The 21135-nt window shown below is 47.8% G+C and overlaps 1 protein-coding gene across 1 annotated transcript in view; it reads left to right on the top strand.

The window, feature by feature from the left end:
- Positions 1-256: 256 nt before the first annotated feature.
- Positions 257-21135, top strand: part of LOC135826434 (leucine-rich alpha-2-glycoprotein-like) — a 58754-nt gene continuing 37875 nt past the window's right edge. The window contains exons 1-5 of the mRNA XM_065339045.1: positions 257-320; positions 6211-6291; positions 8966-9037; positions 9275-9346; positions 12930-13001. Coding sequence (XP_065195117.1) covers positions 295-320; positions 6211-6291; positions 8966-9037; positions 9275-9346; positions 12930-13001 — 323 coding nt within the window. The 5' untranslated portion in view covers positions 257-294. The remainder of the gene's footprint in view (positions 321-6210; positions 6292-8965; positions 9038-9274; positions 9347-12929; positions 13002-21135) is intronic.

Here is a 21135-nt window from a genome sequence, read left to right as displayed (position 1 = left end):
CGGCTCAGCTCACCTCTCCGCTACGAGTGGCTTGTACTTCAGATAGCTGACCGTACCGTACACTCAAATATCTTCCCACGCCCCTGTGAAGTATGCAATCAGTTTCCTACCATTCACTTGGAGTGTGCACGGAATGTGAATGATCGCTCTCGGGTGTGTTCCTGATCTTAATGGTCTTGTGATGTTGTTTCTTCAACAGCCTATACAGAGGAATGTCCATCTAATGCTTGTCCCACAGCTACTGGCTCAACTCGACACACCCAACACGGTCTACCGCTATACTTCAATAATGGAATGCTCAACATCGATATACGAGAAATGTAAGTGCAAATCCGTTGATCCCCGAGCTACAGAGAGTGCTCAATGTCAGAGACAGAGCTTAGTACATAGCAGACTCAGCGGAGGACGTTCAGGTCGGTTGGGACCCTGAGTGTTCGTGCCGCTAGGCAATCATCAGACAACTGATACTACAGTGCTGGCAACTGAAATCCGACCCCCTGAGCGGTGCGCTCACATCGCAAAGACCCAACACAGGATGGTAAAACTACCAAACTGAGGCCGCTAGAAAGTGAACGCACCGCTCAAGGCGTCGGATTTCAGTTGCCAGCACTGTAGGATCCAGCCCGCAGTATGCTTATGAACACATAGAGCCACAGGCATAAACAAATTTAGCACTAAGTCTGGTGGCGTAAGGTGTTGGGAGAAAGCTAGGGTGGGCCAAGGCGCTAGGAGAGGCAACAGGTGAGTGGAAGTGCAAGGAGGGTGGCGAGCAACAGGCAGGTGTGAGTAAAAAAAAGGCACGGACAGAGGAGTCGGGGAGGCAGTGTACAGCAGATGGGCGGCGGTGCGAGGAGGATGGCGTGCAACAGGCGGGTGTGATCACTAGGGGGTCTTGGGGTGATGGGAGGGGTGAGCAGAGTGGTATAGTCAATGGATATTGGGATGAACTCGGATGGAGAGCAAAGGATTATTTATGTAAAGTAAAGAGTAAGACCAAGGCACTATAAGTTACGCTATACTGTCCACTAACACCACCAGTTACTAAACAATCAGCTCATGCGATAACATTGCACGACACTGACCGACGGTACTGACGCTCTACAACTAACTGGCTAACAGCTCTAGCACATCTTGGATGCGCACTCCAACAGCCTTCCAACTTGGAAGGTTATAAGTTTTAGGAATAACATAATGAGGGGAAGGTGAGCGCAACCAAGATAAGCACGAGCTGAAAGTCTCAGCTGTGAAGGACGTTGGCGGATGTTCATGCATGTCGATAATGATACTGGCAAGACCATTGGCCAATACGGTCAAACCATGATTCAAGGACGCAAAGCATCATTCCACATGACGAGCGTGGCTCAAAAGATGCAAAGATCAAGAAAAGGGAAAGCTATGCGGACAAGAATCATGCAAAACCAAACAACTCATTAAAACAGCACTGTGCATCGATGGGAATCAAAGAAATGTAACCTATGTTTTATAGAAAAATTCCACAGCCTGACTAGACCGAAGAAGCTCCTGCTCAACAAGCGGTCTGAGATGATCTTGAAATGCAGGCATGAGAACAAGTTCCGCCTCGCAAATTTCACACCTATCAAATGAACTGACCAAGTACTATTGTAGCGTATAGCATATTCCGTACGTTACCATAGCCCCGTACGGTAGCGTATTCCTGTACGTTAGCATATCCCGTACTGTATCCCCATACGTTAGCGTATCCCTGTACATTAGTGTACGGAGTTTACCTGTGCATTAAAGCTGCTGGTCACGATTCTTTTATTGCCAGCCAGTTAATTTAGTTGGCAGTCAGTTAATTTAGTTGCCAGTCGGTTAATTAAGTAGCCAGTTAATTTAATTGTCAGTTATAGTTACATTTCAATTTCCAGTTACAGTGTGTTCACTGAGACCCGTGTGCATTTGCCTCCGAGAGAGACTGCCGCCCGCTACACTATCCTGCACTTTGCCCAAGCATCCCAATATCTATAAATAGTAAAATGGACCAAGGAACTACAAGTTACACTATACTGTCCACTAACACCACCAGCTACTAAACAATCAGCTAATGCGATAACATTGCACGACACTGACCGACGGTACTGACATTCTACAACTAACTGGCTTACAGCTCTAGCACATCTTGGATGCGCACTCCAAAAGAAATCCAGTCGACTGACCGGGGACGGCGCCCTCAGCGCAGACAGAACGTACAGAACGTTGCGTGCAGTGTACATAATGGTTGTTGATCCGATGCGACCAGAGCCAGAGCGCTGCAGCGCATAAATGCATGTGTGTACCGTTTATCCACGGCTGCATGGCCAGCGCCCTGGGGCGGCTAGACGTGCGACCGGAATTCCATGTCCACGACAGTAGTATCAGTTGTCTGATGATTGCCTAGCGGCATGAACACTCAACCTGAACGTTTTCCGCTGAATCTGTTATGTACAAATGTAAGTGCTATATTTTCCGGGAGGTTAGCCTCACCGGGGTCTGAGCTGCACCCTCCTTTTTATCCGCAGTCGTTACTAGCAAAGTTGACTGCATAGTCCATTTAAAAATGTTTTTGATAAAATGCAATAGGTTTGGGCAAAATGTATGAAGGTAAAAGAAATTTGAAGATCAAAATACAGTGCGCATCGCTTATAGTGTGGCCGTGTAAAAGAATATACTGCCTACAAGAAAGGACTCTCATATTTTCGTAATCATAACATGAGTTCTAGTGAACATTTTTTCCCGTAGCTATGCAAGATACGCTACTTCAGTAGCGGGCAATGCATAATGCAGCAGCACTAGAGCAGCCTATCGAGAGTGCTCAACATGACGAATGTCGAGTAGTAAAATACTCCAATGCTGTAGACAGCAAGCTGTTTTGACCATAAATGCCTCATCAGTACAGCTACGAGCTTTTTAAAAGCAAGCCGAGCTACCAGCCAAAGGAGGCACCATATGTATGTCCGCACCTTTAAAGTAATGTCGGTATTATTCGATTACGAAACCAGCCTCAGTTATAAAGCCGTAGGCTTCATAACTGAGATGACATTTGAAGTATGTTGTGTAAGAATGAAGGAACAAGTACAATGCTAACACACTTACAGCCCAGCAGGAAGAGTGAACAGGTAGATTAGAAATTTCTGTGTGGACTTTGACTTTATGGCATGGCGTAGTGGGTGAGTTATTTTGCATCGAAAATAGCTAGGAAAGCAGTGGTGTTTTGAATATAAAGTCATGGCGCTGACATATGGTATACAGTCAACTTTGCGTATAACCACACTCGGCGGGGCATCAGAAAAGTGTCCTTATTCGCGAAGTGTCCTTATACGTACAACCTACTTGAACAGCCGCCGGCCGCGGCCTGTATTCAAAACTAGCAAAGCGGGTGAGGCCTTGAAAAAAAGTTGTACGTCGCAATGTATGCGTAGAGTTCACATACGATGCGCACTGTTGAACCTTTGTTCTCCAAGTACACTGTAGGCTAGTGCATCTTCATTTCTTCTCCTTTTGCACTGGAAAGGATATCATGGCGAAGGAGCTTGAGGGTCGACTAGCAGGTTATTTTGCATGTTCAACAGCAGCAGTCCGTCATGGCGACGGGGATGAAGTGGAGGAGCTTCAAGAAGACGTCGACGCTGATTTTTTTGGATACAAATATTATAAAAGGATGCCGCAAGTTTTGTTCTCTGCCGTTTGATTTCTCTTTCTGCGTTCGTTCCTTTCACAGCGTCCGTGTCCACTTTCTCCTAGACCAGTTCTCCGATCTAAGTTCTTGGTTTTGTGGATTTGAAAATCCTATAATTAGAATAGTGCGTTTTACGTTTCACCCGCTTGCTTTGTTTGCCTACTATTGTCTTTTCTGGTGGTGGATAAAATAACTCCTCTTGCTCTTCGTTATGTTGTGAGAGGTCATCATCATCATGGCGTGTTCGGTGTGTTCCCTTCTTTAGATCTCCTTTGTCCGAAACGAGAGCAGCACTAGCTGCATGTGAAGGAACATGATGTCGTAGATGAAGGTCATCTCGTAGCTGTGAAATTGCGCATAAATTGTGAACTGCTCTGCACTTGTGTACAAATAACCCTCAGTCCAAAGAAACTGGCGGCGTTCATTCAAGGGTGGCTGATAATCAAGGGGCGGCGGGTGTTCAAGGAAATACGGTATTACAGTTAGATGGGACTTTGCTCTGGGCATGGAAATTCTGTCGGTATTCGCGAATTGTCGTAATTTCCGCAGACGTTATTAGCAAAGATGACTGTACACGCACGCGCGCACGCACACACACACACACCTTTGGACCTTTGGACACCCATTGCTCCGTGCAATGATAGCATCAGGAGTTGCAATATTTCCTGTGGCGAGTTAGATCGTTGGGCCGATGGAAGTCCCTGCCACAGCCGCAAATGAACACTCTAGGCGGTGGAACAGCCAGCCGGGGACGATTGCACATGAGGCGCCAGTCTCGTCTGTCCTGCGCCAAGTCGCACCAGCCACCTGTCACGCACCGAGCACTCAGATCAGCAGCGGCGATGTCCCTCCAACGTTTCTTAGAACCATGTCTGGGTCTTGTGTTGAGTCTCTCAGCAAACAGAATGCGCTTGGGGAGACGGGAATCCTCCATTCGCCCAAGGTGGCCAAGCCAGGGTAAACGGTGACAGAGTACGACCTCCGCCATTGATGACGGCTCAGGGTTTTATGTCGGGCCCTAAACAACGGCTACTTTGGCCAATCGAACAACAAAGAAGTTGAGGCCAAAGAGAATGTTTTCTTTTCTTGCGCATGCTTATGTGATTGTGACGCAATACTACTCAGTGAGTCAGGTCGCTACAGTACTCCCCCGCCAGTGGTCAGGTCGCTACAGTACTCCCCCGCCAGTGGTCAGGTCGCTACAGTACTCCCCCGCCAGTGGTGAGGTCGCTACAGTACTCCCCCGCCAGTGGTGAGGTCGCTACAGTACTCCCCCGCCAGTGGTCAAGTCGCTACAGTACTCTCCCGCCAGTGGTCAGGTCGCTACACTACTCCCCCGCCAGTGGTCAGGTCGCTACAGTACTCCCCCGCCAGTGGTCAGGTCGCTACAGTACTCCCCCGCCAGTGGTCAGGTCGCTACAGTACTCCCCCGCCAGTGGTCAGGTCGGGAGGAGCAAAGCGCGATAAAGAAGAAAAGGAGAGAGAAAGAGAAAGGAAGCGCGGCATGTACAAGGCGGAAAGAGAAAACATATGATACAATATGTACAAGTGAGAGCGCTGCGTGTATGAAATTTGTTTGTGACGTGGCAACAAATGCCGAAATAAAAGTCAAAATGCAGAAAGCGGAAAAGAGGGAGATGCATGACAGAGGCGGGTTAACGTGTCAGAGGTGTGTTAACTTGACAGAGGTGGAGAGCATGTCAGAGGCAGAAAGAAAGAAAAGACGAAATGTACGCGTGACAGAGGAGTATTATCGTGTCAGAGGCGGAAATAGAGGAAAGAGGAACGTACGCGTGACAGAGGAGTGTTATAATGTCAGAGGCGGCTGCATGTTGCAGGCTTTCGGGGTACCAGCAGGAGCGCTGCACTGGGGCGAGACGTGCCGAGTGAGGGAAGGACGGATGGAGGTCCTGTGCCGGGCGTGTGCCTGCGTGCGTGCACAGTTGAGGTGGTACGGATGGTGGAGGTGGCCAATTTCCAGCTTGAGGCCAGGACGAAGACAACTGGACGATGTGCCGTTGCAGGATAGTTGGGTATCCAGGCGGGAGGGTGGCAGGGGCCACAGCAGCTCCGAGCGCGAGGCGGATCCAGTGGTGGTGAGGCTCAAGTTTTACGTCAACAGCCGGCGATTCACGGGATTCCGAGAGTGGGGCGAGCAGGAAACTGCAAACTGCGGCCAGAGCTCAGAGATGCCATGATGAAAAACTCCGAAGAGCACAGCGTCGGGGGTCACCAATATAGGATTTTACGTCGGGCCCTAGACGACGGCTACTTTGGCCAACCGGACAACAAAGAAGTGGACGCCAAAGAGAATGTTTTCTTTTCTTGCGCATGCTTATGTGATAGTGACGTAATACTCAGTGAGTCAGGTCGCTACAACAGCATACCGAAACGACTGGCTAGTTCCTCAGAAAACACACACACACACACACACACATGCGCAAACATACACACGTACACAGCTAACCTTCTCTTTGATTCAAATGACCATAATTATCCCCCTCCCTGCAATTTTCGTGTTCGCATGTGTGCAGACGCATAACTAACAATGGCTACAACCTCAGCAGTTCTTTGCACAAGGACACGTTTCGAAACTACACGTTAATCACCAAAATGTAAGTCTATTCTCTATCAAAGGCAAGCAGCAGGTATGCTTGCATCGAGCCATAACCAAATCATGGGGCTCTACTACTCTGCTTGTATTTGTATTTATGGATTCTCCACAGGCCTTAGCCTAAATCGAGGGAGTCTCCGTTAACAGCTTATGAAGAAGAAGCTGAGGATAAAAATAAAAATAAAAGATAGAATGATGCGGGGTGGTACTAATTTAACACAGTGCTCTATGACATCGCTACTCTACGTGAAATGAAGCGTTTCCATTAAACAGTAGAAAGTGTGGGCCATTGCTACCTACAGCCAGCCAGCGGGCATTTTGGAGAAGAAAAAAAAGAACGCTGGAAGGGCATATCTGCTCTGTGCTGTTACCCAGAGCTCCATAACCAAGAATGTGCTGCCTGTATTTCGTAACTTGTCTGCACCGCGCTCTGCATTCGTGCACGAAAAGTCGCAATCTCTCATGATCTCTCGCGATCTCTCGGACCTGCATACAGGGCTTTATAATAACTTGTCCGTGAACACAAGGGAGCTCTACTTTTCAAGTGCACGGACTTTAGTTCCGCATGAATCAGACGGAAAGCACCCCGCAGTGTGAAGACATGGCAGCATGATGTAGTGAAGGCAGCTAGCTGCACCTTTGATCATCAGCAAGGATATAGAGCAGTTGCATACCCTTGGTCATAGACTCGTGTCTCTATTATAGTTACCGTGAAGTACCGTTGTGTCCTGTCAAATTTCTACGCATACGATAAAATACGGTGTTGATCTGCCACATGCACTGCTGCACACAAAAGTGCCAATGTAGGATGCGCAATCCGGCATGCCATATCTGATCTTCGAAATCGGCAATGCAACGAATGCTGGATTAAGGTAGTGTTTGAGCCTGCTTTGTTTGTTCTGACAACCGGAATTTTTTTAAATATTATGTAAATAAGCGGCTAGGTGGCAGTGGTTTTAGGAGTGTGATTACCAGACCAACAGTTGCGTCCCCTTCCTTATTCTTCGCTGCTTTCTAAATGAAGGGCTCCAATTCAAAACGAGATAAATCCACTTTGTGGAAATTTCAGGAAGTGCATTTTTCATTTGTTCTTTTTCGGTCTGCACTGCAGCATCAATGACTTTTACTTCCTCCGCGTCATCGAAATTGTCCCTGTTTGACTTTTGATATAAAACGGGGTATTAACTCTCCAGCACTCGTACCAGAGGCAAGGAATTCGACATAGGCGATAGTCATCAGTATAGGGTGACGGTAAAGGTCTATTTTCTGTTATTGGAAGCTGGAATTTTTGAACTAGACGCAATTTCTTCGCTGATGTCACTGCGATGGCAATTTCGACTCGCTGAGATCAGTCAGGCGTTGCAGCCTGCACATTTCTCGTGCTGATGACCATTCACTCGAGCCTCATCACTGTTTTACCTTAGCTGGGGTGAAAATGACTTCGTGGAACAAGTGGCAGCGCTTGGAGAAACATCCAGGGGTCAGCAAACTAAATGCTTGCAACAGCGATAAAATTTGTCGCTCTGGCTGAGACACTCAGTACATGATTGTACCTGCAAGAGCCGTGTAGACTCTACACGTAGTGCTAGTGATGCACGCGCAGGTGCCGTACCGGGTCATGGTATACCAGTGATGCTGAAAAAGAGGGCGATCTGGACGTGATAGTACACTTACCTTCATGAGCTGTGACCACACAGCTAAAATAAATGGGCATGCCACGGCTAAAAAAAGCTCATTTCAAGATCGAGGTGATTCCGCCGACGGTAATCAACCGACCTCGCAACGATCGTGTATTCTTACTAGGCTTCGTTGGTGGTGAAGTAGAAATCATCCAGAGCTAGCAGACGACAAGCATAGCAGCTCTTGTCCTGTGGAGAAAGTCAAAGCGTTTGAGATGAGGCGCAACCAACTTTCAACCTTCCTTGAAATATTTCAGAACGATATTTTTGCGTCCATTGACATCAGCGACGACGAGGACTTCATCTCTGTATGAAACCTCTCAGTCCAACCGACATGGAACGTTACTCTAGTCTTCAGACTATCATACTGTGTAATAAGTTTTGAATGGCTTAGCTTATGGAGTTGTCAGTAACAAGTGACAAGTCACTAGTCAAACTGCGACAATTTCGATGACGCGGAGGAAGTAAGTTCTATCGCGTTTTGAATTGGAGCCCTTCAAATGCACTTTGTTGCGGTGATAGATAGTCTTCGATCTGAGGCTGAATGCATTTCAATGTCCACAACTGAACCTTTGTTCAGGTCGTGGACAGTCTGTGCATGTAGCGTGGCAGTAGTTTGTGTTTTCCTGTGTTTCCCTGTGTATTCATGTGTTTTCCTGTGTTTCCCAGTGTTTCCCTGTGTTTTCATGTGTTTTCCTGTGTTTTCATGTGTTTTCCTGTGTTTTCATGTGTTTTCATGTGTTTTCCTGTGTTTTCATGTGTTTTCATGTGTTTTCCTGTGTTTTCATGTGTTTTCATGTGTTTTCCTGTGTTTCCCTGTGTTTTCATGTGTTTTCATGTGTTTTCCTGGGTTTTCATGTGTTTTCATGTGTTTTCCTGTGTTTTCATGTGTTTTCCTGTGTTTTCATGTGTTTTTCTGTGTTTTCCTGTGTTTCCTGTGTTTCCCTGTGTTTTCATGTGTTTTTCTGTGTTTTCATGTGCTTGTTGTGAATACAGAACTATGAAACATGCACAGCTTACCGCCATCCCGGCTGGGCTCTTTGATAGCCAGATTGGATTGACAACGCTGTGAGTAATAAGCTGGAACATCACTTCTATACAGCACAGCATGGATCTGTTAGGACATTTAACACACTGTACACCAACGCCCAATATTCTCGTCACTAACTTATTTTGCCATCTCTCACAGCCAGCCAGTTTAGGATATGGCCAATGTACTGCGGCCACACATGCACACTTTAGACTCGTCACACTTTCAACTCTCATCGAAATTTTGAATGCCCTTGCTTGCTTCCTCTTGCACAGGGATTTGAGTGTCAATCTCCTGATATCGCTACCTGCTGGCTTGCTAAGCAATAATCATCAACTTACACATTTGTAAGTTAACAGGTCCGTCGCACCGACTTTGGAGGTGGGGTGGCCGTGGAAAGGGGCCGGGTGCTCCCCCGGGAAAATTTTCAAAAATCAAAGCCAATTCCAAGCATTTCCGGGCATTTGGTGCCATTTCAGTGTAACTACAATGAAAGACTTTTTGATCCTGAAACAAACCAAGAAGACGCTACGATAAGGGACCTGGGTTCTTCATTATCTTCCCACGGGAAAAAAATTCAAAAATTGAAGCCAATTTGCAAGCATTTCCAGGCATTCGGTGCCATTTCAGTGTGTTGTGAGTGTTGTTGTTGTTGTTGTTGTTGTTGTTGTTGTTGTTGTTGTTGTTGTTGTTGTTGTTGTTGTTGTTGGGGTTGTTTCTTTATTTTACTTCACCATATGAACAGGCAAGACTGCCTTCTCACCGGGGCTATTGGCCCACGGCTCTCACAATATTATGAAAATGTTTAAAATATGAATGAGGAGAAAGGAACGGGAAAGAAGATGAAATGAAAGGAAAGAAAACAGTAGTTATTAATTTTATGAAGGGGAGGGGTGAGAAATGGGTATTATCAGTGCGATGAAAGACTTTTTGATTTGCAATAAACCACGATCGGGGACAATTATTTGCCACGTTTGGGCTGAGCTGCGATTAGGGAGTATTGTACTATTCCCTGGCTGCGATCATGGAGTGTGCTCCAAAAAAAAAAAAACAGCTGAAAAAGTGGGGCGGCCTCAGCCGCCCCACTTTTTCAGCTGTGACGGCCTTGAAGTAGCAGTGGTAAGACCTCCTGCAGTTGAGTAACATAGGATTTACAGTAAAACCTGTAACTAAAGACCACCATGACTAGCGACTAGCCTAGTACTACAGACCACCGTGACTAGCGACCAGCCTGGTACTACAGACCACCGTGACTAGCGACCAGCCTGGTACTACAGACCACTTCGCCAGGCACGGACGGTCTCACATTCTTTATGTGGTTGTGCAGTGCAAACCTCTAACTAAGGACCACCTGCCACTAAAGACCGCTTTCTCTGGCCCCAAGGGCTGGTCGTTAGTCACAGGTCAGGTTTTACTGTACTAGCCTAGAGCAGACCCAGCCTTTCCCATTCGCTCTGCAATTTGAGAACTCGTTTCACTAAGTAGCACAGTACCGCAAAGTACCGTTGATCCGCCCCCCACGCCATGTCACTTCCCAGCTGGGTTTTCGGCAGGGGGCGGAAAGGCTGTCAAGTTCAGTACGATGTACAACAACGTAGAATTTCAGACTCGATGTGCTGGATTGTGCATATTTTCGTCCTGGATTGGCAAATATTGTGTACAGCAGTGCATGCGTCGGTTCAACATTGTATTCTCGTTGTATACGCTGAAGTCACTTCACAGGTAGAAAATTCACAGGGGGCGGGAATTAGAGAGGAGGTGGATCAACGGTACTTTACGGTACTAGTATGTTTTGGGGTAATGGTGACGATTTGCTCTACGTTACGGGAGCGCGGCGTGAAGAACCTTGAGAACTCTCTTCGCGTTCCCCTAACCTCAAGAAAACCTGTTCTGCTCTACGTTCACGTAGAGAATCACGTGGAATGTGTACTGGGAATTCCCCTTCCATATTTGGCAGTTTTCTGCCTGCATTTGACTGATACCGAGCAGATCCGTACGCATTTTCTTTGCGTGTGCCACAGCGTAGAGAACCTCACCTATGCGTAGAAATTTGGACCCAAAGCACGCGAAGCTGTAGACTGTAACCCAGACACCTGTTCGTTTGATAAGCTGGGTAGGCCCACGCAGAGTGTGCGCATACTCTGTGTGGGCTCACCCGGCTTATCGAGCGAACGATTTTTTCCGGCTTTCTCGATCTTGACTCTTTCGATCGAGTCTCTTCTGTCTTGTGCAATATTTTCGCTCGTTTCCAATGTGGACAAGTGCATGCATTTTCGATAGGAGTCACTTTGCCTACTTAGGTAGATGGTGAGCTCAGCTCTGCAGAACAATCCCCGTCATGGAGTCATGGAGTCCTGAGCTACCGTGCTGGCAACTGAAATCCGACCCCCTGAGCGGTGTGTTCACATCGCAAAGACCCAACACGGGATGGTAAAACTACGAAACAGAGACCGCTAGAATGTGAACCCACCGCTCAGGGGGTGAGATTTCAGTTGCCAGCACTGTACTTGGAAGCACAGGACATGTCCACTGTACAGTTATGTACCTCTGAGAAAACTTTTCACCGGTTTTGCACGAATCATTTGGACCATCCAGCTGGAAAACTGGTCCGGCCATCGCCAGTGCAGCCGGACCAGTTCCGGCGGCCCTGCCCATGCATACAGTCCGTGGCTCCAACCAGCTTAATAGGCAACAGCTTTTCCTAGCCCAATAGACCCAGGTGCTCAAAGTCCGGACAGGCATCCTAAGTCCGTACACCCATAGTTTCATGTTCTGGTGTTCTATTCATCGTCTCTGTCTTTGTATTTGACTAAAATATTTTTTCGAGGGGACACTGTGGTATGTTGTCCTGGCATACCAATTTTCAGAGGTCTATGATAAGCAGAACTCCCATACCACGCGAGTGGGGTTTCGATTGTCCATACATGATACACATTGGGTTAAATCACGACCGATTACGAGCAGACACAGCGTCAAACAGACCTTCACTCAATCATCAAGAGACAGCTTAGAGCTGAGAATGGCCACAGGAGAATAATTTACAGAGACTCACCAATTCTTGCAGAACGGTTGACACTCCTAGCATCTCTACCACTGTTTTCCTGCGGTTTTCACAGCGCAGCTGCTTCTTCTCTGAGCCAACTAAAAACAGCTTGCCTTTCAGCAACGAACTATGCTTTTGCAAGGAATACTGGTGGAGGCACATTCCAAACATATCGCTTCGGTACTTTCGTCGTAACCGAGAGATAGCAAGTTAGCAATTAGCAGAAATATGTGTGTATTTTGAGTCGCCTCTGAGCAGTACGGACTTAGAGCACCCTCTGCGACACCAACATTTGATATGAAAAATCAGCGAACTCCAGAGAAACAGATCGGATCGAAAGATGGCCTGCTTCAATCGAGCCTGGCCTCAGAACAAACTTGGACAAGATACTGTAATGTTCTGGGACATTATTATTATTACAGTACTGGTCAAACCAAAGCACTAACAAAGACAAAACTAAAGACCAAGAACCAGGAACATAAAGCACAGAGAAAGGGAACAAAACAGATACACATATCTATATCGTACAAGATACTATAATAGTACAATACTATAATATAGTATTAACCAGGAGGCCTGCAACATCACAGATACCTTCCATCCACGAGCAGGATTCTGGCAAGTGATCATTTATAGTGTGAGTTTCAGCTCGGCAAACACATACTGTAAAATTGGTCGTACTTTGAGCACATGCATCTACTCATACTTGAGTCATAGCAGGGAATATTTTAAAACTATTTTTGTGAATATTTACCCGGTATGTAAAACAAATTGTTTTCATTTATATGGGAGTTTTCCAATCCTCCTCTGTGTTCCCCGTTGCGTGCTGTGTATGTGTGTGCATGGATGCGTGGGGTACCCGTCTGGTTTTATTTCCTCTAATACAGGTGGTTGAACGATAACCGCATCGGATCACTACCTGCCGGCTTGTTGCGCAACAATTCTAAACTCATGCATGTGTAAGTGTTTCAAAGAAAGATTCCCGGGCAGGATTCGATCCAGGCATTCTCGGGCAGGATTCGATCCAGGCACCCTTGTCGCCCGGGACAATTCCCTGGCAGTTGTAAAAATAAAAAAATAAAAAAAATAGAAAAAATCTTCTGGGATGATGCATCTAAGGTTCTAGGAAAAGAGGTGCAGGGAAGAGGAGGTGGTGGCAGTCCTCCCCCCCCCCCCCACACCTCACTTGTTTCCTTCATGTAAAAAATAAATGAAGTTAGCCCCTGCACCCGTCAACATGCAAGCACCTCCAAGTGCACGCCCACCTTGGGCACTCGTGCACCCACGCAGACAGACGCAAGCGCACACGTGCACGCGCACGCCACTGGTGTACCCATGCTCTGACACGCAGGCACCCGCACAACGTACCGCTCACTATGGCGTGCACAAACATACAATAGACACAGTGGGTTGGGAGTTGCCATGATTTCATTTGGACAATTCAAATATTCAAGAATATGCTCTTTATACAAAGAGAAAGATCAAGGAACTACAAGTTACGCTATACTGTCCACTAACACCACCAGTTACTAAACAATCAGCTCATGCGATAACATTGCACGACACTGACCGACGGTACTGACGTTCTACAACTTGTAGTTCCTTTGTCTTTCTCTTTGTATAAATTAAACCTTAGCTCTCCATCTGAGTCCAATATGCTCTTTGATAATAATTGATTGAGTAAAGATGCATGCCTGAAACTAGCATCCACCCGCCAAGGGCGCACAAATGGCCACCGCGGCCCGCAGCTGCCCGCCGGGGGCTAAACTAGCATACTGCCCACCAGGGCGCCCGAATGGCTAAACTAGCCTGCCCACCGAGGGCGCGCAAATGGCCGCCAAGGCCAGCAAACCGCCCGCCGAGGGCTAAACTAGCATACTGCCCACGGAGGGTGCGCAAATTGCCACCGAGGCCAGCAAACTGCCCACCGTGGGCCGATATCATCTTGCCCGCCGAGGGCACACAAACAGCCACCAAGGCCAGCCAATCGCCCACCGAGGGCTCACACGACTGCCTGGCATCAGGCGTCACCACATACACACATAATAGGAGGCCCGTTTGCCCCCCCCCCCCCAACTGGAGAAACAAAATGCCACTTCAAAAGGGGTGGGAGAGAGGGAAAAAACTTTGACTTGACACAGAAACTGCAACTGCAAAAAATGCTCCTTCGCACAAAGACAGCTCAGCAGAACACGTCTCCAAATAATTAAACGCCGCATCCACAATTGTCCATAAAATTTTGCCAGGCCACACGCTGCGCACGCGGCTTAGTCATGAGGTGGTCACGTGACACACACTCGCAGGCTGCGAGGGGGGGGGGGGGGGAGTCGCAGCACTCCACCACCAGCATGCGTGTACATGGGCTAACTAGGCTTTGCGCAGCTTTGCTGCGCAAAACCAACATTTGTGCAAGCATGTGCACGCTTCCTCATTCTACAGGTATTATGATTATTTCGAAAGAAAAGTTGTCAGCACCGACGCAATCCACACAGTCAAGTAAGCCAATTTTGTAACCGAACGTTTTCGTTCCCTTCTCATCATGGGTGGCGTGAAGCCTAAAGAAACAGCAGCTTGCTGATGACCTTCGGAAATACAAAATTAAAATTTGCAGTTTGCAAGAGACTAAAATAAAGGACGGCTGCGACGAACTAGCTGGTGACTACAGGATATTCTGCTTGCCAACGGCGAACAGGCATTATGGGCTTGGGTTCGCTATTCACAACAGCCTGTTTGAACGTATTCATCGGATATGGTCAGTATCAGACCGAGTAGCTGCGATACAAATCAATTTGTCCAAGAGAAGTACTTTATCTCTCGTCAATGTGTATGCGCCAACGGCAACCCGCGTAGCGGCAGATGATGTCCATCTCGACGAGTTCTACTCAGCGCTCGGAGATTGCCTGGGTTCAGTAAGGTCCAGTTCGCTCGTTCTCGTCGCTGGCGACTTCAATGCCAAACTCGGCCAGATGAGATGACTCAGGCGGCTCGTGCACCGGACGATATGGTCGTGGACGTCGTAACTACAGCGGAGCTATGCTAGCGCATTTCTGCGAGTCGTTTGGTCTCTTTGCATGTAACACTGCCTTTCAACATCCAGCTAGGCATCTGACAACCTGGCCAGGTTGGAGGCACAACCCAAACGGCGGTTGCTCTATCCCTATATACAATCAAATAGATTTCATCTTGTGTAGCAGCAACCAGAAGCAGATTTTCACAGATGCCCGATCCTATGCTGGGACACTGGTGAAATCAGACCATCGGCTCGTTGTCGCACGCGCCCGTCTGAGCAGGATCTATGGTCTGTGGGCACATAACAACAACAAAAAAAGAATCGCAAAAGCTCATAAGTTTCAGGTTCATAGATTGAGCGAGCACACCTGCCGGCAAAACTTCCAGTCCCAACTCACCCATCGGATCGCCAACGGCGCAGTAGACACATCCACACCGGAAACACACTGGACATCAATCTCGTCTTTCATCCAGCAAACGGCAAAGAATACCATTGGACTGGCACAGCCCCCAAAGAAGCAACAGCGTTTCATGGATGATCAGCTACATTCCTGGTCGGAAGAGAAAAACGGTTGCGACTGCTGATAACTACAAGTAGGGATCCACAACAAGTGGCTGATCTGAAGCATCGGCGGAACACCCTCTCACACCGAATCCGGCTGCGAGCAAAGGAACTAGCATCGAATGAGCTGGACGCTCGGGCGAGGGAAGTAGAAGCAAAGAAGGATACAGCACAGATGTTTCATGCAGTCCATCTACTCCAGCGACAAAAACAACAGCCTATCACTGTGCATGATGAAACGGGTAGACAGGTAATACAGCCAGTCTCAGTAGCCATCCAAATCACCGACCACTTTTCCAAGCTGTACACGCCGGAGCCTGGTGCACTGTTGCTGCGGCGACCGGGCCTTGCCGACCAGGATTGCGCTATTCAGTACCGCCGGCTTGAGCGGCCCATTTCTGAGGCAGAGGTGACACAGGCAGCTGGAAAGTTGAACAATGGCAGGTCAAGTGGCCCAGATAACATGTCAGGGGAGCTGCTAAAGAACTCACCTGCCCTCGTCTACTCCAATATCGCCCAGGTCCTCAACTCTGCCGTCGAGACAGGCCTGCCCCTGAACAGCATCGGTAGTGGGTCGCTTATTCTGTTACAAAAGCCTGGCAAATCAAGGGGACCAGTCGCTCACCTACGGCCCGTGGTTTTACTCACAGCGCTCAGGAAGATTCTATCATTGATTGTGCTGCGGAGGATCAACAAGGACGTCAACAACTTCGTTGCACACACACAGAGTGGTTTCCGCCCCAGCAGAAGCACCACAGATGTTGTGTGGTCATACCGATTGTTGGCGGCTCGATGCCAATGCTATCGCTGTGCGCTGGATATCCTAGGCATTGATATGTCAAAAGTGTTTGACTGTATAAGCAGGCCACGGCTCATCTCGGTGCTGGGATCGTTCTTGCAGCCGGATGAAATCCGAATGATCAGTTACCTCCTCCAGGACACCATACTGCGGGTTGTACTCCCATCCGCTAAGGGCCCGTCATTCCCCACTCTCCGCGGCACACCCCAAGGTGACTCGTTGTCTCCTGTTCTTTTCATTGTGTACCTTGAGGGTGCGCTGCGTGATGTTCGGCCTCTTCTTCTACCACGTCCCCCTGCCGATATCTCCCTGGGGTTACCAACTGAAACTGCCTACGCCGACGATGTGGATTTCGTGACTACTGATGGTGAGAGGCTGAGGACCCTCCTTCCAACCATATCCAACAAGCTCCTCAAATGGGATTTGAAAGTGAATGAGACCAAAACAGAGCACACGCACATCGAACGGCACACTGATCGCATCGAGGAGGAGTGGCGAACCACCAAGAAACTCGGGCCCCTATTAGGTGATGCCGAGGATATGCTACGGCGACAGCAACTGGCAAATGTTGCCTTAGGAAAAACTCTGGACGCTGTGGGTCCGTAGGTCGCTAGTTTCGGAGGATCTCCGCATCCGGCTATATAATGCCTTTGTACTCCCTGTACTCTGCTACAATTGTCCAACATGGGCACCAACGAAACAGCAGCTGAGCCGTATTGAGGCCTTCCACCGAAAACAGCTGCGGGCGCTAATCGGCATTGTGTTCCCGAATCGGATTAGGAACGAGAGGCTCTATGAGCGTGCCAGCGCGGTTCCTCTCGGCATTATCATCTTGAGAGCTAGGTGGAGGCTCTTTGGGTACGTCCTCCGGCTCCCGGCTGACTCCCCACCATCACTGGCCATGGGAGCGTACTTCGCAGAGCCTCGTCCAGCGGGCTGGAGGGGACGACCAAGACACACACTACCAACGCTACTACAAGATGATGCCAAGCGGATTGGACTTTCCTTGTCAAGCAAAGTCGATCTGGAGGCGTTCCGTGCCCTTCTGCTGACCGAAGCGGTTGGGTTGGTATCTGTGCCCGAGTGGTGTCGGCACCCTAGTTTTTGTCTTCTTTTCGCATATTTCTTCTTTTTCTGAAACTGTTGTGGTCTTTTGTATCTATTCGAAGTGGCTTATGCGAACATTTTTGGCTGGTTTGCATGATTTGCATGCCCATTAATGCAGCTGCAGGCCATGCTGATGTCTACGCGAAGAAGCACATAATAATAATAATAATATCTCATCATGGGTAAATACAGGGAATAGTGGAAAATGTCAAAATACAGCAACTTAGGGCTACAGGAAAAGAATACATGTAGATCGAGAACCTCACGCTATACGTGCGGGGAAAAAAACAAGCAGAACTTAATTGTCAAAAACAACAGGGTGAAGGTGAAGAAATGACTAAAACATAAAGAAAACATCAGCGAGGAGAAGCATTCCTGACACTTTCACGAGGATTAGCGCCAAACAACTGAAGTGACAAAATATGTTTCTTCTGAACACATAACAGTTAATGAATAGGCGACGAGGAGACAATAACAACCGTGGTTGGCTAACACCCTCTCTCGTTGTATTGGCCGGTGTTCTCACTGTGCTATGAGATGCAGTAATAAATAAATAAATAACTTTATTAAAGGGGAACTGTCACCAAAAAATTTCATTGTCTTATCTTGTAGTTCTTTGGCTCCTGATCACGATGGTGTTATTCGTTTTTCTCTGCGATGACTGGAAGTGGGTGAAAACTTGAAAAGAAGGTCCCCAAAATTGTCCCGAAGTACCGAGTGACGTCACGCCGGACTTGACCTCCACGCATACATTCATCGTCAAAAACGAAGTCCAGCCCATGTGCTGGTCGATCGAGCCAACTGTTCCATGTACGGTGCACGCTTGCCTTTTGAACTCGGACACTAACTGATAAGTACGTTGTACACAATGAGAACGCCAAAAGGGACAAAATAAACAAAAGTCGACAGTAGTTTGTCGCACTGGTACTTCCTCCACGAAGCTCCAGCTCTTTGTTTTATTTGTGTTTACGAAAGAGTGGAAGGATGTTTGTTTGCTGTTAGTGTGACACACATACCTTGTACTTGAAAATTATGTCGTTGTATCGAAGGTGGCGGTGTTGCCCACCTGACTCTGAAATGAAAGACGTCAGAGTTTGTCTTCAGCAACATCGCCAGATGAATCACCTTCACGTACCTACATGTACATCGCGTTCCTTTGGGGCTCGGGTTGGTGGTGTTATCGCCGGCCGGAGGAGTACTGTTTTCTGCATACGCACTCATCATTGTCTTGTTCCTCACACGAAAAGTTCAAAACAACGACGTACTTCCGTGCTCACAAAATAAAACTTAGATCCTCGCGGAATAAGAAGAAGTCAAAAAGGTGAAAGCTCAGCTCCTTTTTACTTTGATTTGGCTGTGTAGCTGCACGTGGGTCTCTGCCTCTTTGGCATTCTCCTTCGGTACGACGTACCCATCTGTGTTACAGTTCAAATGGCACACGTGCACCGTACATTGGAACAGCTCGATCGACCAGCACACGGGCTGAACTTCGTTTTTGACGACGAATGTACGCGTGGAGGTCAAGTTCGGCGTGACGTCACTCGGTACTTCGGGACAATTTTGGGCACCTTCTTTTCAAGTTTTCACCCACTTCCAGCCATCGCAGAGAAAAACGGATACCACCATCGTGGTCAGGAGCCAAAGAACTACAAGACAAGACAAAGAAAATTTTAGGTGACAGTTCCCCTTTAAGGCGATAAATAGTATAAGCGAAGCGGACATTACGAAATAATCAATGAGAATACATGTCACGGGTGTTTGCAGTGCATGAACTCTGGCCAGTCGTCCCCGTACGCAAAATGCGTACGCATTTGGATCTACCGTACATTTCCTCGTGTTTTGGGCGAATCTGAGCGGTACGACGCTGTCGAATTGGGCCTGAATTTGCCCTGAACCAGCCGCTATCGAAGTAAAATTAGGTGTTTTGAAGGCCACACGGGAACACTGTGGCCATGTCTTCGTTCCTGCGTCGTTTGTTTGAAAATCGGAGTGTTTTTGAGCTCGTAGTTCGTCTTCGTTGTGGAATGGCCGTGCGTACATTCTCCTTGGAATTACCAAAGTCACACCCCCGTTTATTACATTACTAGGAGTTTTGCCGGCAGCCACGATAGTTTTTATCCCTGCTTCCATACGTCCTTTCATTGAACAGCCAAACAAAACTTTGTGGCGCGCCTTAGTTTTTTGTGGCGCGGGGGTCTCAAGTTTGTCACTTCGAGTTGTACACAACAATCACATCAACACCTCAAAGGACCAAAAAAACCAAGTGAGCAAGTATTTCTACCTTGCGATTCTGCCTGGCCTACTCTGAAGATGGAGACTTCTACTCGGTAGCACATACTCGTATCAATAAGCTGGGAGGGAGAGCGTGGCGAGTAAAATGTTGGGATGAATAGAGCCACATTCTCTCTCGGAAAAGGTCGTCGTTCGTTCCTACCAGGGAGTCGTAAAAGCCCGGGAGAGGACACGGGATGCGCGCACGCGGACGATGTTTGCCTCGGCCAGAAAGTGAAGCACGCTAGGCCGGCGCGGCCGGATCTGCTCGATCCACGGCGCTGTGCTCGTCTTCAGGGCAGGGAGTCCTAAAATACCAATATTTTACAACTCGTTGTTGACACCATTATCCGGAACTGGTGGCGAAGGAAGGATAAACATGATTGTATGTCTGTCAGACTCAGTACACATGGTACAGGGGTGGGGAGTTGAGTGTGTGTGTGTGTGGGGGGGGGGGGGGGGAGGGGGGGGGAGGCGTGTGTATGTGCACATGTGCTTGTACTTTTGTGTGTGTTTGTACAGTGTTTGTGTGTGTGCTTGTGTGTGTGCGCGCGAACGTGCGTGTGCATTTTTGTGCACAATTCCGTTATGAAGTACAAATGATAGGTTTACCTTTTGTACACTCGCCAAGACTTCCGTTTCCTAAACGGCTCAAGTCACCGCGTACTCAGTATACGAGTAGAAAAGTGTTGAAATTATCAAGATTTATAAATAACGACCTGCAACCATGTACAATGTAGATAGATTATTGTTATTATTATTATTATTATTATTATTATGACGGATAACCCAAAGGTAATGGTACCTAAATCAGGGGGTGTCTCCGGACCAAACACAGAGCAAGGAGCTCAGCCAGCAGAAAACGTCAGAAAACAAATAAACAAAAACAGGAAGCCTGGGATGTCAGCCGTACTTGCAGGGTGCACTGGACAACAGCAGCACATGCACATGCGACGGGAAAAATTAAAATATGAAGCATCGGATGTCAGAGAAGTACGTGCAGGAGTGCGCCAGACAACAGCAGCACATGCACACGCGACGGGAAAAAGAAAGAAAAACACAGATAGGGAACACACATTGATTGTTTTGAAAAGAATCCAGGCATTATCATGAATCATGGAACGAGTGTGTAATAATGCTCTATGTTGCGTTTTGACGATGCTGAAGGAAGGGAGCCGTTGCGATTCATTCACAACACACGCACAGAAGTCCACTCGACTGCAATTTCAGTGCAATTTCTGACACAAATTCATAAATCCACGAGTACGCCGAGGAAGCTCAGCGGATCTCCACAAGAACTTTCGCCCATCACCTGCAATGGAATATGGGCTGTATGATACGACCA

The sequence above is a fragment of the Sycon ciliatum genome, chromosome 10, assembly GCF_964019385.1.
Source record: "Sycon ciliatum chromosome 10, ocSycCili1.1, whole genome shotgun sequence".
Taxonomy (NCBI): domain Eukaryota; kingdom Metazoa; phylum Porifera; class Calcarea; order Leucosolenida; family Sycettidae; genus Sycon; species Sycon ciliatum.
This window is presented reverse-complemented; position numbering and strand designations above follow the sequence as displayed.